This window comes from Galleria mellonella, unplaced genomic scaffold (assembly GCF_026898425.1).
Source record: "Galleria mellonella isolate WM207_F2 unplaced genomic scaffold, CSIRO_AGI_GalMel_v1 utg83, whole genome shotgun sequence".
NCBI lineage: Eukaryota > Metazoa > Arthropoda > Insecta > Lepidoptera > Pyralidae > Galleria > Galleria mellonella.
Genome location: NW_026442162.1, coordinates 2,434,298 through 2,453,578, shown reverse-complemented (window position 1 = coordinate 2,453,578; position 19,281 = coordinate 2,434,298). Strand labels below are relative to the sequence as shown.

The 19,281-nt window shown below is 30.6% G+C and overlaps 2 protein-coding genes across 2 annotated transcripts; one reads left to right on the top strand and one right to left on the bottom strand.

The window, feature by feature from the left end:
- LOC113516985 (integrin beta-PS-like) lies at nt 1–9,801 on the bottom strand. The gene is made up of 8 exons (XM_026901498.3): nt 9,503–9,801; nt 7,120–7,529; nt 6,509–7,010; nt 5,487–5,815; nt 4,856–4,966; nt 2,680–2,887; nt 1,618–1,999; nt 1–959 (listed from the first exon to the last, which is right to left on the bottom strand). The coding sequence occupies exons 1-8, from the start codon at nt 9,641–9,643 to the stop codon at nt 757–759; spliced, it is 2,286 nt and encodes a 761-aa protein (XP_026757299.2). The 5' UTR covers nt 9,644–9,801; the 3' UTR covers nt 1–756.
- A 1,261-nt stretch (nt 9,802–11,062) lies between these two features.
- On the top strand, nt 11,063–18,432 carry LOC113516708 (integrin beta pat-3-like). Its single transcript, XM_026901171.3, has 8 exons — nt 11,063–11,287; nt 11,795–12,192; nt 13,160–13,670; nt 14,306–14,652; nt 14,749–14,895; nt 15,950–16,136; nt 17,121–17,517; nt 18,184–18,432. Exons 1-8 carry the CDS (start codon nt 11,159–11,161, stop codon nt 18,381–18,383), a joined length of 2,316 nt encoding a protein of 771 aa, XP_026756972.2. The 5' UTR covers nt 11,063–11,158; the 3' UTR covers nt 18,384–18,432.
- The last annotated feature ends 849 nt before the right edge of the window (nt 18,433–19,281 follow it).

The window sequence follows — 19,281 nt, the reverse complement described above, 5'->3', positions numbered from 1 at the left end:
GAAAATAAAATGTTTTTAATTGTGAATATAATCACTTATAATTAACACACACAAATAACAGTTGAAAATACGATAATAATTTTACATAACTCGATTAGCGATTTTCAGTACAACAATCTTACACATTTACTACCTAATTCCTTAACCTCGTAAAAATCTGTATTTTAACTTATTGGTAACTTTTTACGTATGAGAAAATAATGCAATACGAAACTACAAACACTTAAAATAGATTTAAGAAACATTGAAGTCCACAATTTATACAAGTTATGTCTGAATTAAAACACATTGATATAAAATAAAATGTGACTAAAAATGTTATAAAAGATATATATTATAGTTAATTAGAAAGAATTTGATCAATTATATAAAAGGTCTCTTGATAAAAATCATCTTAATATTTTTTTATGTACGCGATATTGTCGCCAATCGGACAATGATTTTAATAGTTACTATTACAATTCATAGAGTTCATTTTTGTATTGGTTATATTTTTAATCTACAACTATATTTATGTACAACTCGGAACTTGCAATCTTCTACTTTTTTGTCTATGTTAATAATGTTAAGAATTAAATAGCAATAAAACAATGTTAATCATTAATGCATAATAAGACGATTTCTAACTGTATTTAAATAATTTTACAAGAATACCCCAAATCATTATTTACAATAACCGCAGTTTAAGTAAGTACGAGTAATTAGCGTAATTCAAATAACAATAATACCCTATTCAATTAAAATATTCCTTCTCTCCTAATTATTATTAAAAGCGGGATTCGAAAAATTGTTAGCCGGTGATCTGTACCACGGGTTGGATACTACAAACCCTTGGGCTTGTGCTTCAGAGGCAAATTTCGCGTATTCCTTTTTATCGTGTATGTCAATGAGAATCTTCCATATGACACCCGTCAGCAAGCCGATGAGTAACACTGCGCCGATGGAGGAGCCGACAGCAACTGATAGAAGTAACAATAATAGTGGTTTTACCCTTTAAAATATTTTACAAATAATATGTGCAATGTCATATTATATGCAAAATAATATATCTTCCCTTTTACATATATACTGCTACAAAATTATACTAAATATAAAATCTCAAATAGTCACTGCATTCGGTTCTATTTCTGAGATTAATGAAACCACAACAGATGGCCAAGACGACCAATTAGGCCATAACGAGTGAACACGTATCATTTTAGCACATAGATCACAGTAGCAAATAGTAACGAATGTGTCATTATTATTGAAAATCACTACCAAAGATTTAACTAAATAAATAGTTCTGTTATAGATGAAAATATAAACAAAAGAATAATTGATACAGCCTTTAGACAGTTTAGTACTGGCATCCAATAATAGCACAACTAATAAATCCAGTAATTAATTGCATATTTCAATTTGTTACTATTTTCATTTAAAGGTTGTTTCTGCGAGAATTTCTTATTTTAGTTTTGTTAGTCAGTAATGTATATTCAAAGTTAATTAGTCAAAGCCTATATTCAAACACAAACCCATTGGAAGGTAAATAAGAGTGAACCTAGTGAGTTTGTTTAATTACTTTGGTGATATTGCATGTGTGATCAAATGAAAACAATAAGGTTATAAATCACTCACCCCAAATATTAGCTACAGGAAGAACATCCAACTCTTTTTGTACCAAGAAATGTATCTTTTTCCCTTCATAATAATGTCTGAACAATATAACCGTGCCATTATCTAATGCTTTGTTACACTCCTGTGCTACATTCCAATTCTCACTTTTGTTGTCTGTCTTCGATACCATGTCAATAACAGTCTCAGTTTCGTGGAATATTTGATCGCAATACGTCTTGTTATTAAACATGACGCAATGAATGTATTCGCCAAGTTCTTGACAGCGTTTCTCAGTACAATCATCACAATGATCACAAAATGTCCCTCCATAGATATCATCTTTGCCCTCCATTTTATTACAGCTGCATTCACCGCAATGGCATTTGCCATTTCCGGAACACACCTAACAATAATTTAATATTTAGGTAAAATTTAAAATAATTATAAACAGATATATTGCATTTAATGTACATTTTAAATATGATCTAATTTCAAATTATGTTATTTATAAGGCCGAATTTTGTTTTAAAATAAAATTTTATAAAACAAAATATTAAATTAAATAGGTAAAAACACAGACTAGTTACTAATCTGTTACAGAATTAACTATTGTCAATATTATTTAAAATTAATTAGGTATTAATAAAACAAACAGACATATAAAAGATTCATACTTACACATTTATAATTAATGATAATTATAATACATATAAAAAAAGAATAGATTTTTTAATGATACCTTTAACAGCTGTGTGGTTCCAGCATAGATTGGACCAATCCATGCTGCCATAAGAGGCAACTTAGAGAACTTAATTTATCGAGGAATGGGTAGCAACATCCTTCTTAAGACATCACCAAAGCCTAACTGCGGTTTCCAATTCGCCTGCCAAGCGTGACAACTACTGACAAAACTTCCCCTTATGGAGGAGGCCTACATTTGTATAGGTATATATCAGCAGTAGATAGTTAAAGGCTGATATGATGATGATGATCCTAAATTTACTAGAAATGCTTATTTTAGATATTAACTTACTTTCCAAGTGGCAGCGAAATTATTAAGAGTTTTCAGTTTCAATTACCAACCTCTTTAGAATATGGCGCTATGCAGTCAGAATCATCTTCAGGGCAGCTACAGTCATTTCCAGTCCAATGAGCGTCACACTCGCACCTTCCCAGGCGGCATACTCCTCTATCTGCGCACAGCTTTCCATTAACACGTTCACACGCCTTGTCGTCGAATTGACAGAAATCTCCTGAAAATCCCTTAACGCATTTCGTACATTCACCACATCTGAAACAAATAGCTGAGATGTATGTCTTGACGACTGATAACTTATCACGTTTGGATGGTTGTGAATTCGACTCCCATTTTGTATTTGTGAGTATAATTGTTTATATCGATAATGATAAAAATAAATTTATTTGCAAACATGTGTGCTTAGTAGGTACAAAGACATATTGGTTATTTGTATTTGCATTATACAAATCCAAATATATGTAATATTTGGATTTGTATAGATCTAATATGTTTTACTAACAGCATGCAAAATATTTATCTAAAGACAGTGGCAGTTTTAAGTACCATACAAAATAAATTTAGGCTTCTTATCTATCTATGTATTACAAAATATATTAATGTTTTGTACAAATTACATATTAACTATTTTTTTTTTAATATTACTGTTAGAAGAGAATAATATTAAAAAATCATAAAGCATATACGAGGTCTGCAAAATATTTATCTAAAGACAGTAAGGCAGTTTTATGTCCCTAACAATACAAAATAAATTTAGAAACCCCGTCGGCATTCTTAAGAGCAGCGCGTCGTCTATCTATGTATTACAAAATATATTAATGTTTTGAGAGGGCAAATTCGATGTTCATTGTCCATCAAGAATAACTATTTTTTTTTTAATATTACTGTTAGAAGTTTTTGAGAATAATATTTCTTCTTGTTCCCAAAAACCAAATTGAAAAATCATTTCAAAACGTTGGCATATATGTCACAGGGGGAGTACTTTGAAGGGGATAAAATTTACAATAATAAAAAAAATTTTTAAAAAACTTTTATACGTCAAATAAATGTCAAATAAATGATATGTGTTATCTATATCTAATACGTATTAACATACAAAAGATAGAGAGAAGGAATTGTTAGCAATAGAGTTTGACAGCCTTATTGTTATTATTAGCTTTAGCCCTATTAGATCGACTTCCATGTAGTTCCCCCTGGAAACCATCGTGAACAATTCCTGATGAATTTGTCACGATGGACTAACTGACCTGCATCATTCTCACTTATCATCCTTTACTGGTGCCCCACCGGTGTATACCAATACCGCGGGTGGAGTTATCATTCCATTATCACCCATAAAAAAAACATACAAAAGAACTATATACCTATACTACCTACTAATACTTATAAGCTTTACTGAGTATAAGACGACTTAGTATAAGATAACGCTGTCTAATATATGTCTATTATCTATAGTATTTATTTATTTCTTCAGAAGTAGAAAACAAAACAATTGTACTCTAGTTTGTTGTCATCAAACCTCTTATTGTTATGCCTACTAAATTTTTTTTTTATTCACTGTTACCCGCGGTTTTCCATGCCTGACATCCTGTTTCCCCTTTTAGTTGCTTATGTTATAATAAATATAAATTTCAAATTTTAGCATTCTACATTTAATAATTACAGCTATATGTCGATAGTCTAGACAAGCGGGAAGCGGGGCAATACCAGAGGGAGACTTTGTACAAAAGTCGATTGCTTGGGTACCTCTGTCCCATTCGTGTTTCAACCATAAAGCAGTTGTGTTTGCATGGCTGTGTTTCGGTTTAAAGGGTGGGGTATGGCGTGAATTTACAGGGTACAGAGGAATAACACCTGAGTCCTCAGGAATGGCAACGCATGGGCGGTATTATGGGCGAAACAGTATACTCTGTTATGTCATATGATACTGCTCATGTCTATAGGCGACGGTTACCACTTTCCATCAGCTTGTTTGCCACTCTAAGTTAAAAAAAATCAATTTTATATATTAAATGCAGCAGTTTTAATCTCATGACAGATTACATATCTCATGACAGATAATAAGAATAACAAAATTTCTAAAAAAATATTATTTTGGCTTCTATTGCTCTTATTAAGACCTCTTAAATCACGTTTCCTTCAATATCTCCCGTACACTAACATAATCTAGTTACAGTTTTATTATATTATAAAAAAAATAAGACAAGTAGTAAGAATATTTACCTGCAAACGCCGCGTCCACTACACATATACACATCTGAGACATTCAACTTACATTTATCCAAATCTGTATTACTGGTCGAATTACCAAAACATTGACATTTATCACCATATCTGCAATGTAAAGCCTTTATAATTTTAATATTAATTTCTATAAATAGCATTAGATAGATAATACATGATTAGAGAGATAAACAAATTATTACAATATAGCATTATCTCTATAAGACAAAATAGTTACTCAATTTTAACCGCGATTTCATATGACTGAAATAACATTCATTGATTGACCGAGATAAAATATAAACTATGACTTTCTTCATCCCAAAATACTACGTATGCATCATATGTAATTCCAATTGGACAACAAATATAATTTCAAAATATTATTAGCAAGGAATCTCTTAAACAATTAGATAATATATGACTTCTTGTTCATAATTATTACTGAACTATGGTTAACAAAAAAAATTATCCCAATTAACCAATTATCTATTTAATATTTCAATGATTTATTAAGAAACACATTTCAAATAATAAATGTTGTTCTAAAAAAAACACCAACTGCAAATATAGCAAAATCAAACAAATAAACTACTAAGTCAATTTTGATATATGGTACGAATTATATTACCTTCCATCATAACAATTACATAGTCCACACTGCAATGTACCAGCTGAATTACATCTTTTAGAATTCATTTCACCACTTCCATGTTTTTCGCAATCACATTCACATACTACACCAATCTCTATAGTTAATGATTCTTTAAGATTTATTGGGTTTACTTGCATTGTAAGTGTATTATTTGGTGAGCAATTCTTAACTTCAAGAGTTGCTTTCATTGTCAAACTTTCATTGTGTTTTATTCTACAAATTCCTTCTTTAGAACAGTCAGGATCTAATGTTAATTCCACATTTTTAAGTCTATCATAATTTATCTGCGTGTGTTCAACAGATTTCTAAAAAGTAATTTACTTTTAATATAACATGTTATTTATACTTTATTGTACAAACTAGTAACACATACTAGAAATATGACAATGGAAAGTAAATGTACAAAGACGAGCTGAACTCTGCAAGAATTGTCTTTCAGCAAACCCAAAGTGGAAAGAAGCATCAATGTCAGCGAATAGAACAGTGTACTATACTGTGACAAATTACAACGAAAAAGAACTAGACAAGCTTAACATGATTAATTATATACACATTTACATGAATACATATAAATAAATCATATTCTTAAGATGCTCTTTAAATCTACTTTAAAAAATATTTAAGGGAATAACTATTAATTTTATATATTATCACAATAAAGGTTTGTCCAAAAAATAATTATTGTAATTCGGCCAAATACGAGCTTTTATTTTAATTATCACAAGTAATTTTACTTATCTCAAGTAAATCAGATTAATTATCTTCACATCAAAATATATTTGTTTCTAAAAGTAGTATAATCTTTTCCTAAATATACTAGTTAGGATTGATTATTTCGAAAATTAACCTAATTTTTATACTTATAATAAATAAATGTAATTTAGAAACACGAAGGAGCTATATTAAATCTAACATTAAATAGGAAGCTAACTTTATGTATTCAATCCTGTACAATCCTCTGTTATCCTGAAAATAGAATAATATATCGGGTTACATACCAAATATTCTTTCTTAATTATATCCACAATGTTGGACTTTTCTTTAAACTCAACATAATTTGATCCTTGTATACTTTTCTTCAATGCCTCATATTCTTTTTTAACGGTGTTTACTGCAGCAAATATAATTAGGAAAGCACCCTTTGATGCAACTCTATTAATTTGAGTAACAGACGGGTAGTCGTACTTTAAATCTGAATCATAATGTCCGTTGCTGTCTAAATGGCATTTCATGTCATTAGGAATGGCAGCTCCCACCATCTTTCCATCTCCAGCACTGTGGTATGTATTGTCTGTACAAAGCACTATAATACGTCTCGCCACTGGTCTCCATCCTAATTCTTTTTCACACTTCATAACTTGCATCAATGCATCGAGTCCTGCCTCCGGATCGTCATAATTGGACCCTTCAGGAATTTTCATTAAAACTTCTTCAAACATAGACATGTTTTTAGTTAATTTCAAATGATTTTTAAATGAATACGCTATATGTATATTGGGGCTGAAAATATATGTTATTGTTATATCCTATCTTGTTAATAAAATTACAAATATTATTCGTAATTTATTAATTAAATAACTTTTTAAACTCAAATAAAAAAAAAACATACTTAGCAAATGGGAAAGCTGGTTTTTCTACGAAACTTCCAACACCGAATTGTACATTATTAGTGAATTTTTCGAGTTCCATTAAAAGTTGTCTACCCTGTTGTTGAAGAATCTTCGTCTGAGGCCTCATTGTATAAGAGTGATCCATAAGATAATAAACATCTAAAGGAAAATGTTTAGCAGGCTTGTATGACATATCAAAACTAAAAGGCACTCCTGGACGCATTTTTATTTTTAAATGCTGTGGTCGAAACTGAACAGGTTTAATTGTAGGTGTTCCTGGTGAAAATTCATCGTTTTGTTTCATAATTTCATTTATAGGTTCTGGATTCACTATATATTCTTTTTTGCACCACTTTGTATTATATTTGTAATCCTCTGTTTGACATCGTTTTTCGGAAATGTCCTGTGGCTGTAATGGTGATATAAAAATCTTTAGGGAGAAAATTCATAGTGGCAAACGTCTAGAATAAATATAATTGTAATTATTTACTTTACAAAAATTAAGAAGCAGAAGTATTTAATGTAAATCTGATTGCTGGTACTGCCCTTAATCCATGTTAAAGAGCAACCTTTGATTCGCGGGTTTCGAAAGTAGAGTATAAAGTTATAGAGACCATGCACAAAGATGTACACGCAAGTGGTACAAAACTGTAATATTTATTCTATAGGTACAAATCATCTTTAATCAGTAAATACAATAGACAAATTATATGCTATAATACATCAAATACAAAATGATAATTAAAAAATAATTAATGTTGAAAACGACAAATGTTTTACAATAAGATCACTTTGCTTTGAATTTTATCCAAGTAAAAAATACTAATTTCTTAATTATTTATATTAACATGTGATCCCGGCATAAAACGGGCCAACCTTTCCTTTTCAGTGAGTGTCGTATGTGACGACTAAGGGAACTTAATGGTCGAGGTCTTAAGTGTAGCTGCGTTCTACATAAAACATCACCAAAGCCTAACTGTGGTTATCAATTCGCCTGTCAAGCGTGGCAACTACTGGTAAAACCTTCCTAAGGGAAAAGACCCATGTTTAGCAGGAGACAGTTAACTATAACACCACTCGAAAGTCTAGATTACGGAAATAATTTTGGTATCTAGGTAGAATGCTAGTAGAGTCAAGAACAAAATAAAAATAATGTAAGACGAGTTTCATATTTTTACAATATTGCAATATTAAAAAAAAATCTCCACTAAGAGAACTTCCACACATAAAGAGGATGACAATAAATATAAAATAAGCCATGTACATTGTTTTTTTTTTCTGCATTCATGTAAATAAAAATATAAAAAAATTAATACTCTTTTCAAATATCTAAGTATTTTCAATAATTTAAAATTATACAAAAAATTCATTGTAGGTAAATCGTTAACTTTGTTTTTTTTTATTTATCGATTTCGGGTGTGGTATAACAATTATACTTTTTCCTTAAATAATACACCCACTAACAATGTTTATACGTATACATAAATAAAAATGTTTGACTAAATGCATTGCCAAGAGCAAAACTTAAAAACGGCTGGACCATTTCGTTGCAATCTGAAAAAGGTTCTTGTTTATTTTATTTATTTATTAATGGGGATTTATTCCTGTTAGAATATGTCTCCCATAGACAAACATAATACAATGTAAGTCTTTACATTCACGTCACAATTTTATATACATTTTAAGCCTCATTAGACAGAGCCAGTGATAAGATAGAATTGTATCTGCCGTATATTTGCCATCGGTCATCAACGATTGTGGTAGAGGCTTGACCCGAACGCATCTGCCAAAACATGATAAACATGCAACGTATTGGATTTTCTGCTTAGGAAACCGAATATGGATATAAAAGGAATATGTCCAGCGCGCAATCTCAAGGCCAACACAATGTCTTGCCTGAGGACGGTTCTTTTAGAAAGGGTAATTGGCATAATTGATATTTTTTTTATACCATGAAAGGTGAAGAGTGGGTCGTTACATTTTTTTTTCATACATATTATTCCTTCTTGCCGTTTCATTTCGTATCACAGATATTTATTGGCATTGTTTCCAAAGCCGCTCAGACGAACTTAATGAAATTTTATAAATGCGTCTTGTTTAGTTCAACTTGAGAGATAGAACAGTTTTTGTCTTGATAAGAAAAATTGAATCCTATATAATAGGTGACGGTAGGAGCAAAACAACGTTCAGGCTCGCGCTTGCATCGCAACCGCTCGTGATTAAGGGTTATTAATTGATTCCGAAACTAGTTAAACTTTTTCGATCTAATTACACATAAATTAAACCGGTAGTTATTACATTCAAACATAATGTGTGCTTTCAAACGTTTATCAATAAAATAACATTTGTTACCTAATAATATAATGACATAGAATAACATACCGCAGAGCACCATATACACCTGGCACCAGCAAATCCGATACATTTCCCACACGAATTTTCAAAACTATCACAAGTAATATTAATCCCTTCAGATATTTGTAGAATTACATATAATATCAATACACTTATTATTTTACTCATCTTGGCAAGGTTTTAGTCACATGTACTATTTTATAAAAAAAAAAATATTTACTGCAATGTTGGAATTAAAAGAAAACATAAAAATAACAAATATTCATGTTATTTGTTACTATTGGTCATTAATATTGGTCATAATAGAATGGTTAAAATTGATTAATTATAACACATTATTATCAAGAAGGAAAACCTATATAATAACAGTCATAAGTAAGAAAAATATAGCAAACATTTAAGGGTCAGACATCACTTACGTCCTATTATCTTTTGATATTGTTTTGTCGTATTAAATACATCATAAATATGTATAATAGACCTAAATTAAGCCCAAAGATTATATTTTTTCATTTTATTTACTATATGTAAGTATTAGCATAGACAATAAAAGTACTAGCTATGCTAGCGATGTATTTCATTTTTTCATAGCAATAAGAAATTATACAGAGTAAAAATTATCATAAATTAATAAATATTCACAACCAGAGGTCCACAAAAATAAAGTGACTTCAAAATTGTGATAGGACCAGCTATATTGATTTAAAAACAAACTTACTGGACCGATTTTAATACAGTTTCTATGGGACTAATCTGTAAAATGGATCTATCTATATCCTTTCAAATTAAAAAAAGAACTTTCCAAATCGGTTTATAACTGACGCAGTTATGAGTAACAAACATAAAAAAATATAACAGATTTGAAAACCTTCTTCTTGTTTGAAGTCGGTTGAAAAAGGTAGCCAAGCTTTGTTGGAATTATCACATAAATTAAATTTAATATCAAATCGAAACGTTCAAGGATATAATCAATTTTGTATTTATAGTCTGATAAATCAATATTTTCATTTCTATTGAAATAGATTTTTATTATCTATCATCACAACATCAAATTCAATAAATATCTGTCCCATAGTTTCCGCCTAATGTATACACAGATATAGAAAAAATGTAAAGATCTCTGAAAGGTGCCAGTAGTTACCACGTTTGGCAGGCAGTGAAGCTTTTAGTGATGTTTTAAAAACGACGCTGCAGCTCATTCCTTGATATTTAAATTCCCTTAGTCGCCTCTTACGACACCCACAGTAAAAAAAGAAAGGTCCCATTCTATACCGGAACCACACGTCATGATCACGCCTAAACAGCTGAGGAGATTTTAGTAGAATTTTACGAGTATAGAGAAATAGTTCAAACATATGATTACATCATGGACGATCACTGCATTGAATTCTAGAATACTTTTTATCCTAATAATAATCCTCTTACGGATATAGCAGCAGTTTATAACTATTTATAGTTCAAACAGCGAAACAGTAAAAAATAAATGTGAAAAAATATAAAAACAAAATGATCTTGCCTTTAATAACTTTTATTTACTAGTACCTAATGGGTATATGTAATAATGTACCGATATATAAAATACTTTATTATCCTTATGCCGTTTTCCTGAATATTGTTTGTGCCATGTATCGAAACCTATTTAGGATCAGTACAAAGTTCAGCACGTCATTATCTTAGTTGAGAATGAATTACCTTTTATATTTAATCTCCTTTCTGGTGATCAATGAAGTTATTGCATTGGATCCTTGTGAAAAGAAGACGTCTTGTGGAGACTGCATTACTGATTCAAATATTTGTGTATGGTGTTCAATGGTACGTACATTTATTTAAAAAGAACATTTTGGTCCATACTGTTGCACTAATCGCCGTGTGGTCCCGACATAGAATGGGCACCCCTTTCTCATGGATGTCGTATGAGGCGACTAAGGGAATTTAATGGACGAGGAATGGGCAACAGCATCTCTCTTAAAACATCACCAAATACTAATTGCAGTTGCCAACCCTTTTGCCAAGCGTGACAACTACTGGAATAACCTCCTCTTATGTTGATCAGTGGACGTGTTGAATAAATCAGCAGTTAACGGGTGACACGATGGTGGTGAGTTCCATTAAAAAAAAATATAAGAACTATTTTTTTTTTAATTTAAACTAGCAGTCGGTTTTTATTCAATTAAAAAAGCATTCGACATTCAAGAGCATTTTACTCATAGTACCTACAATTGCGGAAACAAGGATAGTTTGACAGTCATCAACTTCGAGCTGGTGCACCACTAGCTTGTTTCTAGCTAGCTCATTAAAATGTGTTTTTTTTATTTACAGAACAATATAACGGGTAAAAGATGCAAGTCTATGAATTTATATACAAAAACATGGTGCCCAACCTTAGTAGAAATACCAAAGAATGTAATGGAATTGCCGAGAACAGATAATAAAAACTTTAGTTCTGATCCAAACGAAGTAATACAAATTAGACCACAAAAATTAAAAATGAAGCTGCGTGTGGGAGTTCCTATGAGTTTTAATTTTTCTTTTAAAGCAGCCGATGACTACCCTGTAGATTTGTATTTTCTTCTCGATGTATCTTTAACTATGACAGATGTTAAAAAGGAGATAGCAAATCAAAGTGAAAATATATATATTACATTGAAGAATCTCACAAAAAACGTTCATCTAGGAATGGGTGCATTCGTAGACAAGAATGCCTTGCCATTTACGCAGTATGTTAATCTTAGCTTTGCTTAGCGTTAGCAAAAAATAATTTAAAACACTGATATTTAAACAGTACTTAACAAAACTTTTAGTCATTAAACATTATTTAGTCGATTTAAAGTTTATTTGTAACTTTATATACCACAGTCTATAAACTATTGTAATGCAGGTATTACTTTAAATAACTTTTATTTGAATAACATAGACTTTCTATATACATAAAACGTGTTTAATATTTGTTTATGTCTAAACAAGATATAAACTGTCGTATTAACACGAAGGAAAGAGAAGAATTCATGCGCCACTTTAACTTAAATAAATTGAATGTTGGTCTTATTCAATCTATGTTAGCTGAACTTAAACCAGAAATTTTTGAACATCTCTGTAAATTATTGATGCCCATTAATTCTTCTTTTTCCGCGTCTAGGGAAAGTAGATAAAGTTTTGTTTGAGAAAGCAGTTCAGGGTACAATAGGACTGATATACCTGAAAAAGGTGAAAGCCCTTAAAATAATATTAAAAAAAAAAAGACATAAACAAATATTAAACACGTTTTTATGGTAATACGTTTAAACATGTATTGAACATCTGTGTTACGCAATTTTAATAATTAAAATATTATAAGAGAAGATAAAAATATTATAAAGTAGGAAAGATTTGACTTTTTCCTTTATAATGGATAAACTAAAAAATTATTAAACCGATTATAAAAATTCTTTCATCTATAAAAGCTACATTATCAGCGAATACCAGGGGCTGTACCTTATTATAATAAAAGATAATAAAGATCTCTACTCGTCCATCCGTGCGAAGCCAGAGCAGGTTGTTGGTTTTTAATAAAACTCTATTTTGGTTAGACATAAACAGATATTACATATATATACGACAAAATTTAGTAAAATGTCTGAATAAATTTTGAACCCGTCTCTGTTTTTTCTATTATATTATTACGAAAATCTTATTTTATATTTACAGAAAAGTGAACAGCAATGTGACTTATTCTTTCCGGAATCATTTAAAATTAACTAACGCATCAGAAAAATTTAGAGAAATTGTAAAAAATGTACCGTTTGGAGAAAATTTCGATGCACCAGAAGGAGGCCTAGATGCATTAGCTCAAGTGTTGTCCTGCACTGATGAAATTGGTTGGAGAAAGCAATCGAGAAAAATAATCGTATTATTAACAGATGCAGAGTATCACGCTGCAGGCGATGGTATAGCTGCAGGAATATATAAACCATATGATGGTAAATGCTATACCAAAGACGGTCTTTACACTAAGGAATTGGATATGGATTACCCGTCCATCAGTATTATTAATAAATTAGCTACAAAAATAGAAGCAACAATTATATTCATTATATACAGTGATTCTCATCTTAAAACTTACAAGGCTTTAAGTGCAGCCATTGAAGGATCGAAAAGCATACTAGAAACTAAAAGCAAATCTAACGAAGTTGTTAAGATTTTGGAGACAATTTATGAAGTAAATATTTAATTATTACATTTTCCAAAAAAAAAAACTTTATATAAAAGTTGTCTTCATGAATCCCTCTATTCCACTCGTGTTTCTGTCGCGAAGCACCTGTGCTTGTATAGCTGTATTTCAGTATGAATAGTGTAATATGGTAATGAAATTGCATGAAGATGTAACAACACCTTAGTTACAAAAAAAGCAATGCATGAGGGATATCATAGCCATAATATTATATTCCGTGAAATTCATGGTGCTAGTCAATATACATAATCGACGATTACCACTTTTTATCTGTTTACTCTCAATTCCACTTTTCATGAAAAAATATAAATATTTTCACAACTATAATGCGTATATATGCTGAATACCCTATGTATTCAGAGTAAATTGTGGATTACTGCTGTTATAGGAAAAGCAATACTTAGCATACTCAAATTTAATATAATAAATAATATAAAAATATAATAAATCTTTACGTAGCAAAGTGTGAGCTTACCACCTTCCAATTTTAACTATTATTTATTTTATCCAAATAATTGAAATTCAGTAATTAATATTAATTTAGCCAGAATTGTTGACGACATCTTTTATAAAATGTATGCATTTGTTTTATCAACATTAAAAACTGGTTATTTATTTTCAAGGAAATATGTAAAACTGTAAAGTTAAAAGCCAATATGAAATCTGAACAAAGAAAAGATATCGCAATAACGTTTAATCCTGATTGTACTGGTTTAACAAAGGATAAAGAATATTGTAAGGTTATGAAAGGTGAAGAGAAACACTTCACAGGTACTATAAAACTTATGGAATATCACGAAGGCGATGATATGCCAATAGACATAGTAATAGAAGGTATTAACGAAAGATTATTATTGGATATAGAAGTTGTGAAACAATGTGAATGCGAAAATGGAAGAGAAATCAATTCCAAAGAATGTAATGAAGGAGGAACTTTAGAATGTGGAATTTGTAAGTGCAATTCTAACAGGTAAGGCCCGACAATTTTTTTTTAATGCAAGTCTTTAAAATAACAAGATAATAATAACAAGAATATGTTTACTGGTTATTTATTTATTTTTTGCAGATATGGTGTTAATTGTGTGTGTACTAAAAACGAGAATAACTTCGCAAATGACACATCGACTTGTATACCCAACGATGACCCGAGTGGCACAATATGCAGCGGACGTGGGTCGTGTATTTGTGGAACATGTCATTGTTCAACTTTTGGGTAATATTGAATATTATTTTTTTGTAAAATTTACTGAAAATTTTAGTTTTAACCACAGAAACTATAATATTCTATTAAAGAAAAAGAGATATTATCAAAAAAATAAACTATAGTCTATGTCAATAGAAGATAGTGAAAAAGTCTAATTTAACTTGGTAACAAATCGAAACATTTAACTATTAAAACTTTTTATTTGTATGCACTATTATTGGTCATCAGCACATTCTCGTTTGCCGTGTAGGTCCTGACATAGGACAGGCCGCTTCTTCCTTTGCTTAGCAGAATCCCTCTTAAAATATCATAAAAAGCCTAACTGCGATTGCCAACCCACCAGCCAAGCGTGGCAGCTACTGGCAAAATCCTCCTTTATGGAGAAAGCCTATGTTCAACAGTAAGCAGTTAACGGCTGATATGGTATAATATGGTACACTGTCGAGTTTTGTTGGACTAATTAATTGTTTGTTAACGTTTTCATTAGGTTCTATTAAAATAGAGTATAGTCAGATAATGCTGGCAACTACGTCAAACAATGAAATAAAAGTTTCAGTAATACTAAGATGTTTTCGTTTTGATGCGGCGATAATTCATATTTTATTAATGTATCCTACGTCCCTGATGGTGCATATTAAGAAAACATCATCAATTTCGAACATTTCTAATAAATTAAAATCTCACAGGATAGAAAATCAGATAAGATAATTAGACTTCGTTTACCAGAGGGAGACTTTGTACAAAAGTCGTTTGCTTGGGTACCTCTGTCACATTTGTGTTTCAACTGTGTGTTTGCATGGCTGTGTTTCAGTTTGAAGGGCGTGAATTTACAGGGTACAGAGGAATAACATCTGAGCCCTCAAGAATGGCAACGCATGGGGGGTATCATGAGCGAAACAGTATACCCTGTTATGTCCATGGTACTGCTCATGTCTATAGGCGACGGTTGCCATTTTCCATCAGGTGGGCCCGTCAGCTTGTTTGTCATTCTAAGTTGTATAAAAAAAAAGACTATCAATTTTATCGAGTGAAAACTTAATTAATGAAATTATACTTTTTATAGAAACAATGACAAGAAATACACTGGTACGTACTGTGAATGTGATAATGAAAGCTGCTTGAGAACTAGCAACGGTATATGCAATGGACATGGTGTTTGCGAATGCGGCAATTGCACATGTCATGCAGACTGGACCGGTGCCGCTTGTGACTGTCATGAAACAAACGTAGCATGTACTAATAATGACAAGGTACATTTCAATATCCAATATTTTTAATAATTTTTCAACCAACTTAAAAAAGGAGATTCTCATTTCGGTTGTTTTTTTTTCTAATTATCACCTCAGAACTCAACTGTAAACTGATTTGGAGAATTCTTTTGTTTTCATCCAAAAGGATATACTTGCAGATTGATACCATAAGATTTTATCAAGATTAATTCCGTAATTAAGTTTTTAAATAACAATAACTGGTTTTTAAAGAATGAATGAAGGAGTATACTTTATTTGCATTATATAATATAGAAAATAAGCAAGACAGTTTTGCCACAATTAAAAAAGTTTTTTTTTTTTTTTGTGGAACAAAATCTTATTTTTATTCTGATTTTTGCTGAGACTCCAATACACTTAAATGACTATACCAATTATATAAGGTATATTTGTATGTAAGAATTATTTTTAATTGTTACAATTCAATCTATACATACTAATCGGAATAATTTTTATCTTCTATTTGAAGTCTATACTGACTATTATTTTTTCCTATTAAATTCAACAATTCTATATTCATTTATAACCATTGAAGTTAGAACTTACTTCACAAAGTAAGAAACAGTTAATTGCCAAGCACAGTTTAAACAAAAATTTTACATTACATACATACATACATATCTGTCACGCCTATCTCCCATTAGGGTAGGCAGAAACAATGGAGATTTTACATTCTAAAAGGAAATATCTCCTATCCAACGTGTCTATAAAATATTATTCATAAGTATGTCAGTTCACGATTCATGTGGTAGTTTTTACTGAACAAAATATATTGGTTATTCCAAAAGATACAATTTATAGTTAATGTAACATGATGTTATGATATTATATTATTTATATTTAAATGAAAATAATATCATGCATTCGGATCATTAAACAAACGTCTTTATTTAACTTGCACATTTTTTTTATTCCTATTTATTCATTGATTTTTTTTGCATACCCATAATTATACGATTCTTTCAGTTATGCAACGACCAAGGCGAATGCGTTTGTAACGAATGCAAATGCAGAAAACCGCCGCATTGGGACGCGCGTAAGGATTTGAATGAATTCTGCGAAATCTTACCGTGCGCTGACTGTCCTACACAATGTAGTTTGTTGGAGGAGTGCGTTCTCTGTTTACACCAACATTTCGACGCTCTCTCTCTCGATTCCTGTCCTATATGTGACCCCTTTAAAATCACCTTTATCGAAAAATTGTCAGAGACAAAGGAGTATAAAGAGAATGTAACATGGAATGATTGCCCAGAAATTAGTGTCGGGTTCGGGTGCTACACGCCTTACCATTACCGATATATTGGAATAGATGACATTGAATTATTAGTTCAAAAAGAGAAGAATTGTCTAGAAAATTATTATTGTAAGTTTATAATAGATTTATATTTAAAAATTCAGACCTCTAAATCGGTATTCCTTTTTTAACGTTGAAACTTGAAAGTCAGTGAATTTAAAAAAAATATTAACAAATTTTGAATCATAGCAAATGCAATTTCATCCCGATACACATCCAATCCACATAATTTTATTATAAAAAGAAGAAAAATTCTATATAAAAAATTATATTGATTTTAGGAAATAGAACTTTAAACGAGATTTTCGCGAATAATAAATTGTTTATTTTATAAAAGATTGTAGGTATGTAATTGTACAAGTTTTCTGTAATTATACACGTTTGAATTTGAGATATGGTAATAAAATCACAGGGAGAAAACAGAGATATAATACCTCAGTCTACGCGAATAACAATGTATTTTGCCATTCCAAATTGCATAAAAAATATACTCGAACTATTCTCATTAACATGCTCTTAATAAATGATCATAACTGTCAAACACAAAACTAATTCTTTATTTCTGCAGCTATATAACACCATAGTGTAATGCATGAGATGTACCCAATTACAGAAAATTCTGTAACGTCCACGACGCTACTCATGTTTATAGGCCATGTTTACCGATTTAAAAGGGCCGGCAGCTTATTTACCATTCTAAGTTCCATAAACAAAGTAATAATATGAAACTTTCAGTACTCGGCGGAACATTCTTGGGAACTCTTATTTTGGTGGGAATAATAACACTAGTCAGCTGGAAGCTTTTAATCGACGCACGTGACCGGCGGGAGTACAAGAACTTCATGAGGCTGGAACGACTCTCGAGTATCAGGAACAACCCTCTCTATGCAGGACCCACTACTACCATAAAAAATCCGACTTATGATTGTGATTAATATAAATAAATAATAATATATAAACAAATAATCTCTATTATAGTATGAATTCACCTTCGTATTAATTATTTTTTTGAGAACTCTTAACCTCATACTACCTAGTGACCTAAAGTCGTTTGCTTGGCCCCCTCTGTCCCATTTGTATTTCTACTCGTACTGTGAAGCAGTTGTGTTTGCATGGCTGTGTTTCGGTTTGAAGGCTGGGATATGGCAGTGAAATTACAGGGTACAGAAGAATAACACCTAAATCCTCAGGAATAGCAAATCATGGGTGAAACAGAATACTCTGTTATGTCCATGGTACTGCTCATGTCTATAAACAACGGTTACTACTTTCCATAAGGTGGGCCCTTAGCTTGTTTGCCACTCTAAGTTGCATAAAAGAAATCATATTTAAAATTTTACTCAGATTGTTACAAAATAAATGCAGTATTTCCTATCTGATTTTCTATCAGGTACCTAGCATAAACATTGATTATATTGTTGTTTAATATTGTACTCGTAGTTAAATTTTGCACTATTTACAGGTTAGCTAGCTCTTATCCGCGCATTATATATATATATATATATATATATATATATATATATATATATATATATATATATATATATATATATATATATATATATATATATATATATGATAGCACATCTTCCATTATCATTCATTAAAAAAACTAGGTATATTCATTGATAGGGATAAAAAGATTATATCGTTTTCTGTCCCAAATACTAAAATAAAAATTTCATGACAACTGGTTGAGCCGTTAAAGTGATAAGAAATAACAAATAATAAAACTAACTTTCAGATTTATTGTATGAGTAATAATAATAAAAACAACTAGGTTTATTCAAAATAAATAATATACTCGTATTCCTGATCTCAAATATGTAGATA